At 32.8% G+C, this 21340-nt stretch overlaps 1 protein-coding gene across 1 annotated transcript in view; it reads right to left on the bottom strand.

Annotated features, from left to right (window-relative positions):
• The window catches only part of LOC118193323 (lachesin-like), a 521719-nt gene that overhangs the window by 476147 nt on the left and 24232 nt on the right, over positions 1-21340 (bottom strand). Inside the window, exon 2 of the mRNA XM_085811101.1 lies at positions 3701-3766. Within this exon, the coding sequence (XP_085667227.1) occupies positions 3701-3737 (37 nt within the window). The 5' untranslated portion in view covers positions 3738-3766. The remainder of the gene's footprint in view (positions 1-3700; positions 3767-21340) is intronic.

Below are 21340 nucleotides of genomic sequence, written 5' to 3'. Positions count from 1 at the left end.
ATTAGCAAAACCAGGTTTGTACATTATTTTCTTCATTTTCGATAGCAATCATTTAGTGAAAACCATGCTCCATCAAAGGCCACAATATATTTCTAATAATATCCTACTGTGTTGTTTCCATATAGGGGCTCTACGAATTGTTCTACATAGAACCACATACTTCAGCGGAAGCTGTTGAACATTTTAAAATTATAAATCTTTTTATTGTTCTATTTATTAATCCTACAGACGTATTTACAGAGTTTGTAATTGATTTCTTTTAACGTTAGAAACATTAAAAACGGTACGTACCTTTTTGAGACTTCATTTGGATATTCATTTGGAGTCACCCTTTCATGTTAGAAGTATTGATTGATGGTTTTTTCCTTTTCGATTAATCATGTTGTTCTGTAGTGGCCGAAACCGCTACGCAAAGCCTGGGTTGTGACGCATGGTTGAAATGAACTTCAAACTCAAGTTTTAACAACAACATGAATTTTAATAAGATGAAAACCTTAACTGTTACCTTTCTTGACAATATGGGACTTAGATATATTTAGTCCAGTAATTTCAGAATTTTGTTACAGGAAAAACGTTCTGACGCATTACACACGAGGAATGATCGTTCTTAGCAGGCCAACATGCCCATAGGCATCCACAGGAAGGTTTTCTCTTCTCAGGAAACCACTTTATATACCGTGTTTACTTGTGTTGAATTCCCGAGGGAGAATGATTCTTTCTCTCATACATAACAAAGTGTCCATCTCCGGACCCTGTTGAAAAGATTTCTTTTATTTCTTTGTCCATCTGAAGCTACCTTCGATGCTGCAACCGGGATTGGTACAGGATTTCATCACAAATATGAAACTGTTGCACTCTGAATTCACTCACCCTTGACAAAGAACCTTTATGCCACCTTATCACAATGTTGCTTATTTTGCACTCAGAAATTTTATTAGCATGCATTTCACAAAGCTTTTTAATGCTATAATAGGAATATTTTTCTTCCGAACACTTAAAAACATATCTTTCGATACACAGCGTGTCATTTTGAAAGGAGAAGAATATCTGAAAGGAATCAGTATATAACGATATGAAAATCTATCTATATAAAATATATGCTGTCCAGACGGGAAATTGGTTAGTGACTCACGTACGCGTAATGGCAAACCGCACATTCAGTTGATCAATGTTAACGAATTTCGCGTATTGCGCATGCTCATTGGTGTACCGTTGGCATGGGAGGAAATACTTTCGACTGAGCGTAAACAACCCTACACGAGCCTGTTAGTCATGTAGATCTTATTGACTGTTTACAATTGCAGTACTACGGATATTTGTGTATGCTTATTGCATGTACTTCTGCTTAGTTTTATTTTTGTTCATAAACATTGTATTTAACATCAGCTACCTATAATAATTTCTTTGACTTAATTTCTTTGATTTAAAATGGTAACTTAAACTGGATTTATTCCTTGTTAAAGTATATACGAATGTAACGTATGGTAAATACTCAACTGCTTTTACTCATTAGAAGTATAATCAATAAACATTCAGCTAATATACCTTGTAATAATGTTTTCCGTTTTGTAATCCTTCTTAAACGAAAATTTGCGTAGTTTACAATCGATATTTACACTCTAAGTAATGAAGAAACTTAAAACCTAACAAGTTTTTAAACTCCGAACTGTTTACGATCAGATAACACAATATCAACCGCATACCATATTTATCTTCTTTTGAAATTGCGAGAAAGTAGTAATTGCGCCAAATTCGCTTCTGGACATGCGCAGTAAGCGAAATTTGTTTAACACTGATCAACTCAATGTGCGGTTTGCCATTACGCCTCCCATACCGAAAGGCCGGAGCTCGAATTTAGGAGAACTCATACTAGATGTAATTTATCCATTCCTTCACAGCAGGCAGCTATGGTCCACTTTTTAGGTGCATCTGTAATAAAGAGACCACCGCTTTTGACTTTAGTTGTGGTCAGTACCTGTAAACGACTAAAAACGACCATTGGAAAGAAAAAAAAAACTATATCTATTTTCAATGTATGCAAAAAAAAAAAAAATTAAAGCTATTTGTTTGCTACTTACTTACTAAATTATAACTACTCGCAGTAAAACTATTTTTTTAAGATTTATTACAGTAGATTACTGTCTAATTAAACTGAGATTAATTAATTAATATTACTGTGTAAATAAAATGCTATTTATAAAAATTATAAATAGCATTTTATTTACACAGTAATGCTATTATATAAAGTTCAATTTTTGCTTGAAGCAAAAGAAAAAAACTTCATGTTACTTTAACTGATAGATGATAAAAAAAATCAAATTCGAAATAAGTAATAGATGGAAACGTGTTTTAAAAATCCATTTTACTGTTCTAGTGAACTCCAACCAACAATACGTTTTCTTAATCATATAGTAATTTTTTGTGTTTAGATTTTACATTTGTAATTCCACTATAAAGCATACATCACATTTACAATTACACAGTACACATTTGTTTTAAAAATAAGCGTCACATATTTTAAATAAAATAATATTCTAAAAATTAATGGGGAAAATGTTTTACTTGTATTTAATAGGGAAAAGAAAATATGAAGCTATCTGCAAATAACTGCACAAAAAAGTGGTAATCATGTTAAATATAGCAGAGAACTTTGCATGCTGTAATAAACAGAGAAACACGAACATTAACTCGATTAACATTTTTCGAAAAAAAAAAAAAAAAAAGACCGTTTGTTTCCCAACAACATTGAGGCAAAATGCTACTATCTATCGATTGTGCAAGAAAATAAACAGCGAGGGTCATTTTATATGTTTATTTTGTTTATCTTTTGCGTTGTTTTTAAATTTTATCTTATTGACATGCAGAAGAAACGCCTTTCAGAATAACCTCGGGGAATCATTAACGAGGCTAAAAGGAGACCTTAGAAACGAAGCTCGCTTGACTCTTTTTTTTGGCTACTTGAGATCTGTTCATTGTTTACAGTGTTTGGTATCGCTCATTTTTAAGCGAATTTCTTATTATTCGTTATATTCACGAAGGAAATTTCAACGTCATTAATGTCCCAAGAGACAAGCACAGAAGTCAATAAAATAATTTTGGATTTGATTGCGTAATAAAAGAAAACAAAAACAATTTGGAATATATTAGATAATTTACTCTTGCGATAAACTGAGCCATTTCAATTCACCAACGTAATTTAAATTGTTTTGTAGTCTGCTTAATCTGTATGGTATATATCTTTTAACTATAAATATGCAAAGGATTATACTTTATTTTTATGTTTAAATAGACAAGAACTAGTAAAAAATGCGTTATATTAGCTTGTAAAGATATATGTACCTATTTTAAATTCTATAGTGCACTTGTCTTTTTGAATAGTTAAATCTTTTTAGTACATGTTTGACTAACAGATATTAACAGCAAAAATACGTATAAATGCGCCTGAGAGGAATAGTGCTAGAGCTTCTTTGCTCTCCTTAAAATAAAATTTATTAATTTTGCACAGAAGGAAACCTTAATTATAATACGCTTCCATACGGATCCTCATATCTCAATTCAATAATTTAAGCTTCTAAATTTTCAAGGACATAAATTATAATTCAATAAGCTTTGAAATATTTTAAATATTAACTGTTACAAATTCTGTATAGGTCTGATATTTTATGTTACAGTGTTGCTGATTTTAAAACATATTACTCACTTTCAGAACGTCTTGTGATATATTTCTTTTGCTCCATGAGGTATGGGAACAATTCATCTTCAAACACTAAAAATAAGGTAAAAAGTCATTGTAATACTCAGTTGGGAAAACATGTTTTAAATTGCACATAAAAAATAGAATATTACATGCAACGATATGGATTTCTGAGGGAAGCATGTGAGCTGATTCAATTTATTCTCGAACATAACAGCTCATCTCATTTTCATCAACATCTTTCTTTTAAAATGTTTCCATGCTATACACAAAATATATATTTTTTAATGTTAAAGAATGCATTTATACATCCATTATATGGAATCAGCATTTTCCTTGCGATCGTTTTTATTTCTCATTCTCATGCTGTATCGAGACTGTTGGAAGTAAAAAGAATAAATACCACAAAAAAAAAAAAAAAAAATCATACATCAATTAAAAAAATAGTATTCTTATAATCATGCGTATTGCAGAAATGAATACATTAAAGTAAGCAAAAGTATGTACTAAAAAGATAAATGTGTAAAATAAAGAAACCTTTAGTTGAAAAAAATTATGTATATACACGTACCTGTACGTGTAATCGGGACTTTTACTTAAATCTTAATGCTTTACCGTTTGACTGAACTGATGTGAGTTGAAGAAACAACACGTCTTTATAGGCAAGGGCACATGTGCACTGAATTCAAGAACATTTGCAACTCTTTCAGCGACAAATGAAGAAATTAGATTTACAATATCACATGAAAAAGAAGATAGCGAAACTTTTCAGTTACAAAGTTTAGACAGTCTCTCTAAATTTACTTATCTCTAGCACATACCATATGCACAAACGATAAAAAAAATGCAAATAAATGTAATTATTATGCAAATGTATTTAAGGCAACCAGACCGGTAAGTGGTTAATGACACTGAATGTCTTGCCAAATAGGCCGGGTTCGAATCCTGGAAAAGACATGGATGCTATTGGTTTGTCTCTTCAAAGGAGGCAATGGTGGTTCACTTATTAGGTGCCTCCGCGAAGAACAGATCAAACGGCTGAAGCCCGCTATTCAAAAAAAGTAATTATTAAATAAATAAATAAATTCAAATAAAAGTAATAATTAGCATTTTCGAATGAATTTATAAATACATGATTTTTAACATCTCAAACATTTATCTTTTATCTTCAAGTGTTTGACTATGTGTACGCATATACTACAACTTCCTCATCGTACAGAAAAACAATTTTGGCAATTCTCCTTCTTTTTCTGTTCAATCGTATTCTGATGTAAGAAAGGAAGCAGAAATATCATGACACTTTAAGGGTCATTTCTATATTTTTTCAAAGTAGGCTTATAGATAATTTTAATTTTTATAATCTTTAATAAAAATTTAAATCTTACTTTAATCGAAAAATTAGTTATCATTAAAAATTAATATGATAGGAAGTTACACAGCTTTGTAGTTATTCAATAATATAGACAATATTTTGTAATAATCAGTAGTATCAATTCGACGTTCGAAGCGTTTCAAAACGTCACTCGTGCGTCGTGAAAAGAAGACATGATAGTTGCAAACGTGTTGGGCACCAAAACAGCGTCATAGACAAAGTTGGTAAAGCTCCGGTACAGTAACCATCATGTTCCCTTCAGGGACATCCAACTTGAAATGTTTTTATTATTTTAAAACGGTTGCAAGAAACTTACAAAAGTTACAACAGGTTTATAAAAAATTACATGAAATTTATCATGGGTGGCAGATGTTGAGGCCTTGTTGATGTAGATAATCTGTGATTGATTTAAGTCTGCTATGTATGCTTCGATGTTGTACCAGGAACCTTATAAATTTGGTATAAAAGGTATTTGGGAGTCAGTGTGAAATCTCTCTATTAGAAGACATATAATGGAGTAGTGGTCAGGATCTCCTCTCTCTCCAAATATACAAAAATCACTGGTTGATAAAATTCTGTCTTGAAGGAGATATATTGTGAAGATATAATGCGGAGATATATATCTTCGCAATATATCTCGAACATTACCTTCTTACATTACTGCAGATATATTAAGAAATATAATACGCGGATAATGTGATGATATTTTTAAATTATGTTTTAGTACGGATCTTGGATTATACAGGTTGTATCAGTTTTATTGTGAATTTACGCATATTCTAAAAATAAATCTTCTTTAACACCCTGGCTAATGCCAGAAACCTTAGCTATAGTTTGTAATTCATGTGTGCGTTCTTCTACATGAAAACCCTATTTCCTGATTTTCCTTCGAAATTAGTTACCTGATTTTAAGAGATTAACCCCTTACTTTGACTGCAATGTGTATTACCCCTGGTAAAGATATTTCTTTCGAAATGCTTGCATTTTTACAAAATTCAGTTCCGTTCAGTATTTTCTAAACATTTATCTGCAATATCATTTGAAAAAAAAATATTATAGTAACCTAAGCTATTAGGTTAATATTAAAGGGATTTTATAAGTTACATATGCAGGAATGGACACAAACGTTTCTCAGGAAGTGACATTTGTGTATTGAACAGTTATTTAATTATCAAATCTATCTTTCATTTTTTCATTCTCTGTCCTGTTTCAAACGAAAAGGAGTAAAAGTTCTTTGTGATGCATGAGTTCACGTTGCTGCGGTAAATTTGAAACAAGTTTTTGACGCCTTTTAAACATCGAGTTTTTCTGCAGTCGATTTTGTCTTCTTACTTACGGGTTCCATATTGCACGTTGAAAACACAGTAACATATTCCTTACACATAAGGTTAGGTTAGATTTCAACTGAAGTTTAAAATTTAACACTGCGATTACAACCTCCAAAATTTTCAGTTTCACTGGCTACATTTATACAACTAATTTATTTATTTGTTTTTTCCAGTTTTAGTAATACTGCTTTTTATTTAATTTATTTATTTATTTTAATTTTCTTCATTTTAGTCTCTAATTCTTACATTTTTTTGCTTGGTTTTTCCTTTTCTTCCTCAATTCAGAAATGCGGAAAACTCTTGAGTAAGAGCCAGTTATAAAAGATGGCGTCTCTCTCTTCTAATAGGGAGAAGAATTTGAGACAGAACACAATAGTCTATTTCTCGCAGCCATAAGTGAAGCATGGAACTGACCGTGACTTATCCCACTCTGATCACGCAAATCCTGCTGACTTTCCTGCGAACTAGCATGCATGCTGCTAAATTGGACCCCAGCCTGTGATTACTCTGATTGTGCCAAGCAACTCACGTCTGATGCATATGCTGGTTAGCTGTCTATAAGTGCTAAACAAGTGTACATTGCGCAAAAAAGAATGAGGCCAGTTCTATATCTCCCGTTCTACTGGGCCGATAGACGAAATTCAACTTGCGTTTTTCATGTCTTGAAAGAGCGACTTACGATATGTATTAGATTTATATATAGCATTGTTCTAATATAGATATTTTGACACAAAATTGGACTTTTTCGGGAAAGACTTATGTCACTTTTTTCCATATTCCGATCCTACGGCTCAAGTTATTTCAGGCTGCCACGTTTTGTAGGAATCGCAAGAGCAGTTTTTAAAACATTAGCTCTCAAAATTTTAGCTCCTCCATGTCAATTGAATTTGGTATGCATTTATTAATATCTCTCTTTTTAATTAATTTTTTTTTATTCTTCCATTCACATTTGTAAATTTATATTCAATCCAAATAAAATTAGCCCATTTTTATGGGCCATCAGCGGCCGAGCGGTAAAGTCGCTGAACTCTGGTAGTTCGGTGCGAGTTTCGAATCCCGCGAACGGGCTGGCTGCAAGGGCGTTTTCGTGGTCTTTTCCATGTGTAACGTGTATACGAGCCAGTTTCCCTTAGAAAGTCCTCCACGAAGGCACAGCTCCCCTTAGGCAGATAGCTCTCGAGGCTTTTCCGTAATTAAATAACCTAACCTAACGCATTTTTATGATTTATTTTTGTATTTTTAAATAAATTTTATAAATTTTTCGAAAACATTTTGAATTAAAACATATAAAAGTTTTACAATAATTTAAAAGTAGGTGTATTTCTAAGCATACCTGCAAAAAATTAGCGCTTTTTATTCAAAATTTCCTAAGATATGTACGTGAATTTATATATTGGCGCGTTTTGAAATTTGGCATATATGTTGAAAGCGATAAAAACGGAAATGTTGTTTACGCACTTTGTTAAGATTACTTGAATGTAGGAACGAAGTGATTTTTATCCGCTCATGCACAATGGAAAGGAAAGGAAACTAGGTTGCCATATGCCAAGTGAATTATTCGTGAAACTGAAAAACAATGTGACAATTAAATTTTTTAATTTCTCCGTAAATTTCGCACCAAATTTTACAAAATTTAATATTTAGGCATAATTTGAGTCGTAGCATCGAAATATGGAAAACAATTGGTATGTTATTTCAGAAAATGTCCAATTTTGGGTCAAAATACCTATATTAGAGCAAAGATGTATATACATCTAATATATATATATATACATCTAATATATATCCTAAGTCGCGCTTTCGAAACATGGAAAATGCAGTTTGAATTTCGTCAATCGGTCCAGTAGAACGAGAGATATAGAACTTCCCCCCTCCTTTTTACTTCCTTGTACGAAGTAAAAAAGGAAGTATTGTAATCGCAAAAAGTTTCAGGCAGCATATTTCAACGAAAATATAAATTTTGACCGCTTTCGAATGCAATTTAACGATGTATTTGCGTGATATCTGTACGTAAGGACAGAATAAAAGACTCTTTTCCTCCAAAAAAATTATAAAACTGCTTTAAAATGAATTCTGAAGAGAATTTATCTTGGCGTCTGTACAAACGTATGTACGAACGTACGTACTGTTGTGTAGGTAATTCTCTGATCGCGTTATAAAAACTAGGTGAATGATTTTCTGATTTAAGAAAATCTTAATTTTATTTGTTATTTTAATGCTTTAATTTTGGGGAAAAACAGATGCTTCTGGGAATATTATTTAGTTTCAAAGAATATTATTTATTTTCCTTTTATTTGCAATTTTTGTCCAAGCTTTGATTCATTGTGAAAAGAAGCAGGGAAAGGAGGCGATTTTTGCTAAGTCATGATTTGCGCGTTTTGTCCTTTAGAATGTTCTAGAAGAAATTTCTTTGTGCAATTGACCTTAGGACAGGAAGTACGTGACAGAAGGGTCAGAGGTTGCCACTTAACCTTCGATGTAAGTCATTCAGATTTTGGCGATCGTGGGGTCCGGTTGTTGGCTAAGTGAAGAAGGGCGCGCATGTGTGATCACCCTAATTCTGTCATTCGGGAAAAGAAACGCAAATTTTGTTCAGATTAAGGGGCCGATAATTGAAGCCATTGTGGGAGCCCGCGTTTGTGAAGGAGACGAAGAAAATTCGAGTTTGAATCTCTTAGACTTGCTAGACTTACTTTTTGCTCTTACTTTTGGAACTTGCTCTTGGGTTGAGCGATAGAAATGAGATGTAATTTACGTCGTGAGATGTGTTTCCGGCGGGGAGCGTCAAATATGCTCCCCGGCCACGTTTTGGCAAAAGGGCGAAATTGAAGAGCGGACGAGTTTTGCTGAAAGATTTAAAAGACTTTTAGACTTTAGTCCAAATGCTTTTTGGACTGACCTTTGACTAAGACTGTAACTTCGAACTTGCTCTTGGGTTGAGCGATAGAAAGGAGGAGATGTAATTTCATCGTGAGATTGTGCTTCCGGCAGAGAACGGCAGTTATGCTATCCGGCCGCAGACTTGCTATCGGAAAAACCAAGGACGATGAGGACTTTCTCAAGTATCTTAAAAATAAGAAAGTTTCCTGCAGCGTGTATTAAATTCCTAACATTTATCGGCCAAGTTCTACCACGTCAATGTGAGATTCTATCCTCGACAGCCGGCCAACGAACTTTGAAGATTCTGCTCGGGTGCTTGTTCAAGTGGCAAATTTTCTTCGATGCTGAGCTTGCGGATGTGTTGCTGAAAAAATGATGGAGGAGGCGCGTTCTTCTATATTTCGGTCAGTGATCTTGAAAACGTGAGACTCATTAGACGTCAGTGTTCCCCTTACGTAATGTATTACTCCCAGGACTTAAAGGAGGACTATTTATCCCTGATTTCTCCTTGAATGCTAGGCCAGCCCGAGACATTTTCGGGTGCGTTTCAAGTCGTCTACATAATAGTTAAGTTTTGTTTTGTTATCAATTTTCCTATTGAACTTTTGGGAATTGGAACTTTACTTTAAATTGAATCTCTAAATTAATTCTAAAGGAAAAATTTGCCTCCCTTTTCCCCTTCTTAATTTATCGAGACAAATCGGAAAGTCTTAATTAGGAAATTGTGGCACAAAAATATAATTTGTTTGTGTAATCATCCTTAGAATAGATGTTGAATTTCAGATAATGTGTTTCTTTTAACATCTTAGAAATTACAGCAGTAGTTCAGGTTAAATTAAATGAGTCAGATTTGCAAATCATTGATTTAAATCTAAAAAAAAAAAAAATAAATTGAAGAATTCACTTGTGTAACTAAAATAAGAAAATTATGTCTCGAGCTATTAGGATGAAATTTAATTTTAATTGTTGAGGAATTTGAATAAATTTGTATTTTAATCTGGAAACCTATTAATTATGTTTCCTTTATATCTTTTATGTGTTATCTTATATGTATATTGATTTTACATCTTGTTTATACGATCCTCTCACGGCACGGTCCCGGATGCATTTTCACAACGCAATGCCCAAAAACTTCACTTTTACGATCACTAAAAATGTGGAAATTTAGCTAACTCTTAATAGTTTAGTTCTCAGTTGATATTTAGTTACTTACGGTTTCACCTGTCTGTTTCTGCATTAGTTTCCTCCCTAAGAGGAAGTGTAACACAGCATTGGTGCCCCTGATTATCACGGCACGATATAGAAACAGAACATTGGTGTTGTGACTAGTTAACAGTACGTATCTCGCATAACTCAAAAACGAGTAGCCTCAGAACGTTGAAATTTTGTATATAGGATTACTATAACATGTAGATGTGCACCTCGTATTTTGGTTGCAATCGGCCGCGCCAAACGTATATAAATATATTTATATAAAATTGAAAAGCCAGTAAGTACTGTGCAGTAAGACTTATTTGGTCTTAAAATTTTTTTGCGGAAAATGCTGCAAAAATAAGGAAATAATAATAAGAAAAATTGTAGTGAGCTCGCGAAAAAGTACCAGGAGCTGTGGCTCCAAGAAATAGTTCAACACAGTATTTTTAAAAAAAACAATGACATTGAAGGGTGAAAAATTAGCTGCACGCGAAATAAAATGTAGAACATAAAACACAGTTAAAATCAATCGTTGGAAACATGTGAATGGCAAAAAATACAGTAAAAAAAACCTATCGATGTGATAAGTGAAAAGTTAACACATATAAAAAACCGATCGACGGAACAAGTTAAAACAAAATTAAAACGTATGAAAAACTTAAAATTACAAAAAAATATAAAAATTATAAAGCGGAAAATGGTAAATTCGCTCAATTCGACTTCCAACCTGGCTTTTCAAGGGAAATTTCAGTTAGACGTCGAACCAAGCTAACTCCATTACGCGTTTCGCTGAAACAGACAATTGAAACTCTTGTTTACAGAGTGGATCTGCTCAGTGATCTCAGTTTCTTTACTCTTATATGTTTGTAAATTGTACATTTTTTGCTTTAAAAATGATTAAATTATGTTGTTCTTATCTTCCGGTTGAGGTTTTTATGCCTTTATTAAATCAGTTTGCAATATTTTTAGAATTATCAACAATTTTAAAGTTGTTTAAGTGCCGCTAAGCCTAATAATTTTTCTGATGGCGGCCATTGCTTGTTTACATTTGAAACAGCAGAGTAGTGGATTTGTTGCCAATCTAGAGAAACATAGCTTCGCAACAACAAAGATAACGTCTTCATTTATTATTGCGAATTAAATCATGCTTAATCCTATCTGGAATTTTTTCGAGGAAATAAGTGTTTAAGATTTACTTCGTAATTTTTAATACAGATATTTTGAGTTTTTATGCATTTCTGCCTTGTGGCGATGTGAGAACTGAATTAATTGAATGAGAAATACTAAATCGTCTGTGAAAAGCTGTTTCTTTTCTGTTATGTTTGCTTAATTTCTTTTATACATCGTTCTAGCTTTATTATAGTATTTGAATAGAGCATGTGGCAACGATTAGATAATTCTTTAAATAATATAAATTTTGTGCATTCTGAGTTATAATATGAACGAAATATAATACTGTTAAGTAAACCTAGCACCAGAGTGTAGCTATGGTAAACAAATACAGTGAATTTTAAAGAATGCATTTATTATATTGTGGTTTAAGCGCTGTCGGCGAAGTAGGTTTAATTCAATCCAATATGTTTAAACGAAATGCAAGAAAAAAATGCGTATAATTTAATGTTCCGCACAAGGAATTCATGTACACATCAGATTTTTTTTTTTTTTTTTTTTTTTAATTCTGCTGTAAGTATTTATAAATTGTTATTTGAAGATCCAAGCAATGTTAAATCATTTTACATTTATTTTTTTTTATTTCAGTGCATGGTACATTAGTAAGTTTATTCACATAAATACTGTGTATACTGCGCAAAAAAAGAACAAAAAAGGGAGACAGTTCTATATCTCCCATTCTACTGGGCCTATTGGCAAAATTCAAACTGCGTAAAGCATTTTTGGCGCTATTAACAGTTATAACAAATATGTCAAAATTGAAAACTCGCCAATATGTAAATGTACGTACTATATTGCAAGGAATTTTGAATAAAAAACTCTTTTTTGTAGGTATGCTTAGAAATACATTTGCTTTAAGATGATGGAAAAAGGTTAATTGATGATGGGGAGGTTTAATTCAAAATGTTTCTCGAAAAATTTATACAAATTATTTAAAAAATACAAAAATATAAACATGGATGAATTTTATTTGGAATGAATCTGCATTTACAAATATGAATGGAAGAATAAAAAAGAGTTTAGTAAAAAGGTGAGATATTATAAAATGTATGCCGAATTCATTTCACATGGAGGAGCTAAAATTTTGAGATTTAATGTTTAAAAACTACTCTTGCGATTTCGACAAAACTTGGCAGTCTGGCATAACTTGAGCCGTAGAATCGAAATATGTAGAAAAGTGACATGTCTTTTTCCGAAAAAGTCCGATTTTGTTTCAAAATGCCTATATTAGAACAATGTTATATATAAATCGTTTTTTGTTTTTTTCTGACTAGTCCCATTTTTTGATCATACGGCCGGCTTGTGCCAGCTAGCAGGATCAGAGCTGTGCCCTTATATTAATAATAATAATATAAATGTAATACAGATCGCAAATCGCTCTTTCGAGACTTAAAAAACGCAAGCTGAATTTCGTCAATCGCCTCAGTAGAACTGGCCCCCCCGCACAGAGTAATTTCTAATTTAATTAAATTAGATGATGTAAAAATATTTGTCATCTTTATGCATACATTTGCTCATATCTCTGCAAAACGATAATCGTAATATCTCTATTATTGTAAAACGCGATAGAGATCTTCCGTAAAAAATATTATTAAAACCTTCTTATTTATTTTACCCTTAATAAATGTCTTTCAAAATAAAAAAATACTTCTTCAAAAAACTTTGATTTCAAGTATATTCAAGTATTAATTCAGAAGTCAAACAACAAAAATCAGCGTTAATTTACAAAATTTTCACAGGACTAGTTTCGATGGTTTTACCGAACCATCATCTTCAGCTGCAAAACCGCAAATGAACAAGATAGGAAATAATGTTTAGATAAGATAAGAAAGCCTGGACAAGAATAAGCAAGTGGCGCCATCTGTTGGCGAAACTAGAACTAAAACATAATTTCTCTAAAAGCCGAAGGCAAATTTGGATTGGAATTAGGATCGTTAACTAGAACAGAAAGATTTTTATGAATGTGAAATGCCTCTAGAAAATCCAGTTCTCCAATGGAAGATGTTTTTTGAATAATTTTGGCAGCAGAAAAATTGAAAGTGTGATTTTCGGACCAACAATGTTGAGCAACAGAAGACTTCTGTGTTTCCTTTTTTCTAACATATGCCTCATGTTCTTTGACGCGAAATTTTAAGGCTCTCTTAGTTTGGCCAATGTAAATTAAACCGCACTGGCAAGGAATCCTATAAATACCCCAGGAATTCATATCCGGAATGGGATCCTTGAGTATAGAAGTTGGAATTTTATTGATGGGAGAGTAAACAACCCGAAAGTTAAATTTCTGCAAAATATGTGCAACTTTATAGCTAATTGATGGAAAGAAGGGAATGAGAACAGAATTTTTATAATCTCCTAAAATAAGAGTGTGGCTTTTAGTGTGTTGAGATGAGAATTTTTTAACTGCTTGATTAATAATGTTGGGTGAAAAGCCCCTGTCAATAGCTATTGCTTTTAAATAATTTAGTTCTTCATCAAGGGCTAGTTTGGAGGAGCAAACTTGAAGAGCACGGAAAACATAGGAATAAAATGAAGCTAACATTTGTTTAGTCGGATGACATGATTTAAAGTGTGGTGGAAGGCAAACCGATGAAGGTTTACGGTAAACTGTAGTACTGAAGTTGGATGTGTTACGTGTGACCAGAATGTCGAGAAACGGAAGAGAATTGCAAGTCTCAAGTTCAAAAGGTTCAAAAGTGAACTGAATAGCAGGATCAATAGAATTCATTGTTGAAAGAACTCTATTTAAATCATCTTTATTACCTTCAAACAGGGTAAAAGTATCCTCTACGTAGCGGAACCATGCCGGGAAGTTTAAAGTTTCAAACAATTTTGATTCATAATAATGCATGTAGATATCAGCCAGGATGGGACTGAGGGGGCTTCCCATGGCTAATCCCTCAGTTTGCTTGTAATATTTATTTTGGAAAACAAAATGTGTTTGTTTCAAACAGAGTTGAGTGAGAGAAATTAGCTCATCAATTTCGATGCAAGAGAAATAAAATTCGCGAAGTCTGGTTTCTAGACATCTTAATGCACCCTCCACTGGACATTGGTGAATAAGCAGTTAAAAAATTCTCATCTCAACACACTAAAAGCCACACTCTTATTTTAGGAGATTATAAAAATTCTGTTGTCATTCCCTTCTTTCCATCAATTAGCTATAAAGTTGCACATATTTTGCAGAAATTTAACTTTCGGGTTGTTTACTCTCCCATCAATAAAATTCCAACTTCTATACTCAAGGACCCCATTTCGGATATGAATTCCTGGGGTATTTATAGGATTCCTTGCCAGTGCGGTTTAATTTACATTGGCCAAACTAAGAGAGCCTTAAAATTTCGCGTCAAAGAACATGAGGCATATGTTAGAAAAAAGGAAACACAGAAGTCTTCTGTTGCTCAACATTGTTGGTCCGAAAATCACACTTTCAATTTTTCTGCTGCCAAAATTATTCAAAAAACATCTTCCATTGGAGAACTGGATTTTCTAGAGGCATTTCACATTCATAAAAATCTTTCTGTTCTAGTTAACGATCCTAATTCCAATCCAAATTTGCCTTCGGCTTTTAGAGAAATTATGTTTTAGTTCTAGTTTCGCCAACAGATGGCGCCACTTGCTTATTCTTGTCCAGGCTTTCTTATCTTATCTAAACATTATTTCCTATCTTGTTCATTTGCGGTTTTGCAGCTGAAGATGATGGTTCGGTAAAACCATCGAAACTAGTCCTGTGAAAATTTTGTAAATTAACGCTGATTTTTGTTGTTTGACTTCTGAATTAGTATTTATTCGGCGTGTTATTGTGTCTTAATTATAGAAGCCCCAAACAGGCTTACATTTTGCTTTCTTTTTTGCACGTGGTGTGGCCGCCTATTGTGATTGTAGGAGTTTCGGTGAGTACATTTTTGCAATTTTCAAGTTATGTTTATGTTTTGTACATTTGGATATTGTGCTTTGCTTGTCTGGTTTCATGCATTTTGCTTACAAACATTTTGTTTTCTATTCATTTCAGTGAGGGATTTTTCTGCTATTTTGTGTCTACTTTATTATTGCTCAGTTAATTTAGTTTGATTTTCTGCATTGTTTATCATGCCTTCATCCGTTAATCGTTTCACTAAATTACGCCTGAAACGGCAAAAATTCCTGAATCATCTTGACTTTTTACTTAAATGTAAATGTAAAAATTGATCCCCAATTTTATTCAAATCAAATCTAATCAAAAACCTTCGAGTCGCGTTTCAAGAATTCTGTTAAATTGCAAACTTGCCTTACTTCGGTCCGTGATAAGGGATACACGTCAACAATTGTCCAAAATTGAACATGAACTCTATAAGCTTCATCTGGAACTCGCTAAAACATATCCAAAATTCACTCCCCTTGAACAAAAGTCTTGGTCTAGAACGGAGAATGCAGTTAACCGTCATAAAAACACCCTTGAAGTTAAATTCGAAAAACTTATTTTACAGTCTTCCAGTTCAAGTAGTTCAAAAAATCTTCCCATTGTAAACATCAAGCCAATAGTTAATATTTCTAATGTTAGTCTTTCAGAAGAACAAGAGAGAATTCTAAAATATAATTTTAACTTCTCACAAACCTGTAAACCCTCGATTCCAAAGATTTTGGCTCCTATCGAAAAAGCTTTCAAGTTCAGTAAAGTTTCAGATTCACAAAAAGAAATGATTAGGCATCTTATCGCTCATAATGTGAAATTCAATAATAAACCTTTGAAACCAAATCTAACTGCGAGAGAAAGAGCTACAATGCGCGAGATTCATTCTAACCCGGATATTGTCATTTCAAAAGCCGACAAAGGTGGCCAGATAGTCGTCATGGATAAGAACACTTACATCGATGGTGTCACTAAACTCTTAAACGAAGGACCATATAATCCGATCCCTAAAGATCCTTCACCTTCGGACTTATGCAAAATAAAAACTGCGATCAAATCTTCGCAAATCATTTCAAGCAACTTAAAACATTCGCTTATCCCATCTGTTGCGAATTGTGCCAGATTATATGCTCTTCCCAAAATTCATAAAAGTGGTATTCCTTTCCGCCCTATTGTATCAAATTTAGGTACTGCCTCATATCCATTAGCTAAATATTTAGTTTCTAGATTTTCCAATCTATTAGACAATAACATTTACACCATAAAAAATTCAATAGAGTTTGTAAAAAAGGTTTAAAACATTTCTCCTCGTAATTTACTCATGGTTTCTTTTGATGTAAAATCATTATTCACCAATGTCCCAGTGGAGGGTGCATTAAGATGTCTAGAAACCAGACTTCGCGAATTTCATTTCTCTTGCATCGAAATTGATGAGCTAATTTCTCTCACTCAACTCTGTTTGAAACAAACACATTTTGTTTTCCAAAATAAATATTACAAGCAAACTGAGGGATTAGCCATGGGAAGCCCCTTCAGTCCCATCCTGGCTGATATCTACATGCATTATTATGAATCAAAATTGTTTGAAACTTTAAACTTCCCGGCATGGTTCCGCTACGTAGACGATACTTTTACCCTGTTTGAAGGTAATAAAGATGATTTAAATAGAGTTCTTTCAACAATGAATTCTATTGATCCTGCTATTCAGTTCACTTTTGAACTTGAGACTTGCAATTCTCTTCCGTTTCTCGACATTCTGGTCACACGTAACACATCCAACTTCAGTACTACATTTTACCGTAAACCTTCATCGGTTTGCCTTCCACCACACTTTAAATCATGTCATCCGACTAAACAAAAGTTAGCTTCATTTTATTCCTATGTTTTCCGTGCTCTTCAAGTTTGCTCCTCCAAACTAGCCCTTGATGAAGAACTAAATTATTTAAAAGCAATAGCTATTGACAGGGGCTTTTCTCCCAACATTATTAATCAAGCAGTTAAAAAATTCTCATCTCAACACACTAAAAGCCACACTCTTATTTTAGGAGATTATAAAAATTCTGTTGTCATTCCCTTCTTTCCATCAATTAGTTATAAAGTTGCACATATTTTGCAGAAATTTAACTTTCGGGTTGTTTACTCTCCCATCAATAAAATTCCAACTTCTATACTCAAGGACCCCATTCCGGATATGAATTCCTGGGGTATTTATAGGATTCCTTGCCAGTGCGGTTTAATTTACATTGGCCAAACTAAGAGAGCCTTAAAATTTCGCGTTAAAGAACATGGGGCATATGTTAGAAAAAAGGAAACACAGAAGTCTTCTGTTGCTCAACATTGTTGGTCCGAAAATCACACTTTCAATTTTTCTGCTGCCAAAATTATTCAAAAAACATCTTCCATTGGAGAACTGGATTTTCTAGAGGCATTTCACATTCATAAAAATCTTTCTGTTCTAGTTAACGATCCTAATTCCAATCCAAATTTGCCTTCGGCTTTTAGAGAAATTATGTTTTAGTTCTAGTTTCGCCAACAGATGGCGCCACTTGCTTATTCTTGTCCAGGCTTTCTTATCTTATCTAAACATTATTTCCTATCTTGTTCATTTGCGGTTTTGCAGCTGAAGATGATGGTTCGGTAAAACCATCGAAACTAGTCCTGTGGAAATTTTGTAAATTAACGCTGATTTTTGTTGTTTGACTTCTGAATTAGTATTTATTCGGCGTGTTATTGTGTCTTAATTATATTCAAGTATATTTATTTTTCATTGCCAATAGCTGCGTTTGATCTACAAAGTAATTTAACAAATTTGCAGTTTCTTTTTGGTTCGAAATTTAGTTAAATATTATTTATTAAATTGCTCTTAATTTATCCAATGCTATTTTGGTTTCTTACTTATACCGTTTTAATCCTGTTTATTTTTGCAGTAATTTGTATTTTAGAGTCACGTCGGAAGAGATGCCATCTTGATGATTAATTAAAATAAAAAAAATAGGAAATAATCTTTTGGACTTTTAACGGATTTTAAATAATAATTTTGTTTATCCCTTTCCTTTGAAATTTTAGAAATTTAAAGTTATCCGGATGAAGTTGAGAAATGCGGATCTTTTAAAAGCTATCCGGAACAAACAGAAAACAAACAAACAAACAAATGCAAAAGAAAAAAAGGTGGTAATCTGAGATACTATAAGCTAACAGGTCAAAATCAAAAGTTAAATTAAATATTTACGTCTTCCTCTGTATCGTCATCAGGGCTTGGCGTAACGAAAGAAGTAAATAAATCAGTTTGTTGCTGAACCAGCAAAGGCAAAAATTAAAATAATCTGAAAAAAATAATTTACAGTAATGTTAGTCTTTATCAGTTCAGCTCTTACTGGGCCGAAGTAAGCAATACAAAAAGTATTTCAAAATTATAGCGTAAAACCGTAAAAGAATTTAAAACATATTATTATTTTGAGGACAATTAGTCCAAAAAACAAAACAAAAATACAAACAGTCCAATACATATTGGATTATTTTTGTTTTACATGTTTTTTGAACTGAGTCTATTTAACCTGAAATTATTTTGTTAGTCTTTTAACCCAACTAGTATGGATTCAAAATTAACATATTTTTTCTTTTATAAATTGGATTACTTATATCTGCCTGTTTTGTTTTGTTTGTTGGATTCGGTCTGCACAAAATAATAATATTAATATATATATATATATATATATATATATATATTTAAATTTTGCAGTACATCGCACAACTTACTTTGGCCTGTAGGGGTTGAACTGATTAAAGGCATAGATAACTTTAATTGATTTTCTGAGATTGTTTTAAGCTTTAACTTGTATCTTTGTTTGGTTCAGAAACAGGCTGTTCGCCCGACTTCTTTGGTTGCGCCAATGCAGCGAAAGATATATTTTTCTGATTTCATTTTCAGTTTTGACATATTTGGCCTTTTTCTTGACAGTTTGCCAACGTGCTTCTTTTCCTTTCCTTTTCTGCTTTTTCACGTGTTTATTCTGAATTGAATATAGAATGAATCTTAAACATATTATTTATTTTGCATTATTACCACCACATTATGCTTTTTTCAGAGCGTAATCGAGTTAGTTCGAATTGCCATTTTTATTTTGAAGTGATATATATATAACTTCATATATATAGATATATGTGTGTGGGTGTGGGTGTATGTAATATTACAAGTGTGTAATCGTGATAGATGAGTGGAAAAGACAGGAAGAACATGCAGATAGAATTAATTTCGGCAAATCACCATCTTTATTTTTTAAGCACGTCAAAATTATTTCTTTGTAGACAATATACTTTTTGATCATAATCAATTACAATGATTTATATATATATGTTACGTCATGCTTCACGTCACGTTACGTCATGTTTGTCTGGCAGAAGTTAGGAAAGGAAAGACGTAGTTGCTTGCGGAGCAGTATTATTACTAAGTAGGTACATAAGTATAACTAAGCTGCGATTGGTTAATTTTAGATTTAAGTTACCTTCTTCAAGCAGCGTTATGTAACATGGAAAGATCTCGATTGTGGGAAAACAGATGAATTTAAGGAGGAGAATACCAAATTTAGAACAGTCAATTTTGAAGTTTCCAATTAGTTGGATGCATAGCCATCGTATTTTATAATATCTTACATATGTATATATACTGTTATGAATTTTGTACGTAAGTAGATCATTTCAGTGCAATTATATGTGAAATTGTTTTATTTTCCTCCGTGATGTAACGCGAAAACTCTTAAAAGAGCAGCTACGCCAGAAAAGTAAAAATACCGGGGCAAGTCCATTTAACATTGAATGGATATCTTGGTAATTTGGCAAGATAACGCCAAGCTGACATCGGTTTGGGCGACTTAATTTGTCGCCAAATTTCGAGATAAATCGCCAAACGGCGACTATTCGGCTACATTTTGTTTTGGTTCCTGTATGCTCGTTTAGGTATTGTAATTGAATAAATGTAATTAACCACTATATTAGCTGTAACCGTAATTCGACCCTCATATTGCCTTCCAGTAATTTCGAGAAGCAGAAAGTATTAGAAATATTCAGGGGCCGGTTAAAAACTATATATGTCGGGAGAGAGAGCATGTGTTCTTAGTTAGTTAGTTGTTGTTGCGAGTTGTTAATTCAGCGTGAGATCGAATTAGCATTCTCTTTAGATGCGCTTTTGCATTGCGTTGTATTTAACGTTCTTAGTAGTTTCAAATATAACTACTGATTCTACTGTGTGATACAGCGCACACTTGTACGAATGTTTCTGTGGAAAATTCCGGAACTATGAAACACTTCTTTTGATAAAATTAAATTTTATTAATCTCTAATCCGACCCGTGTGCATTCAATCTATTACGAACCCGTACGCAAGGTGTATATATATATATATATATATATATATATATATACATATACATATAAAGGAAATACATTAACAACTTTTATACTAATTTAAGAAGGCAATTTCACTGAAATTCTACAAACTAATGAGTAACTTAAAATGGCATTATAGTTACTGTTGCATTAACACCCTTTCTGCATATCTTTTAAATTCAAGTGCCAGAACAGCTGCTTCAGCGAACAAATTTAAATTTGAAACCCTTTCGCTCTTTCTTGTCACGGTAGCGTTTCGAAATTGACAGTCAGAACAAAAGCAAAGTGTTTGCAGAAAATCAGTGAATATCAACAAGACAGGTTTCATGACAGTCGGAATGAAGAAGAATGTAAGGGAAAGAGTTGAAAGTAATTCTGTTCGAACGCTGAAGAGACGATTTACTGTTTCTCTGAGTATGAAAACTAATTTTGATT

Source organism: Stegodyphus dumicola, chromosome 2 (assembly GCF_044657685.1).
Source record: "Stegodyphus dumicola isolate Sdum_Otavi_A_Nest chromosome 2, ASM4465768v1".
NCBI lineage: Eukaryota > Metazoa > Arthropoda > Arachnida > Araneae > Eresidae > Stegodyphus > Stegodyphus dumicola.
Note: the sequence above shows the minus strand (reverse complement) of the source record. Positions and strands in the feature narration are given on the sequence as shown.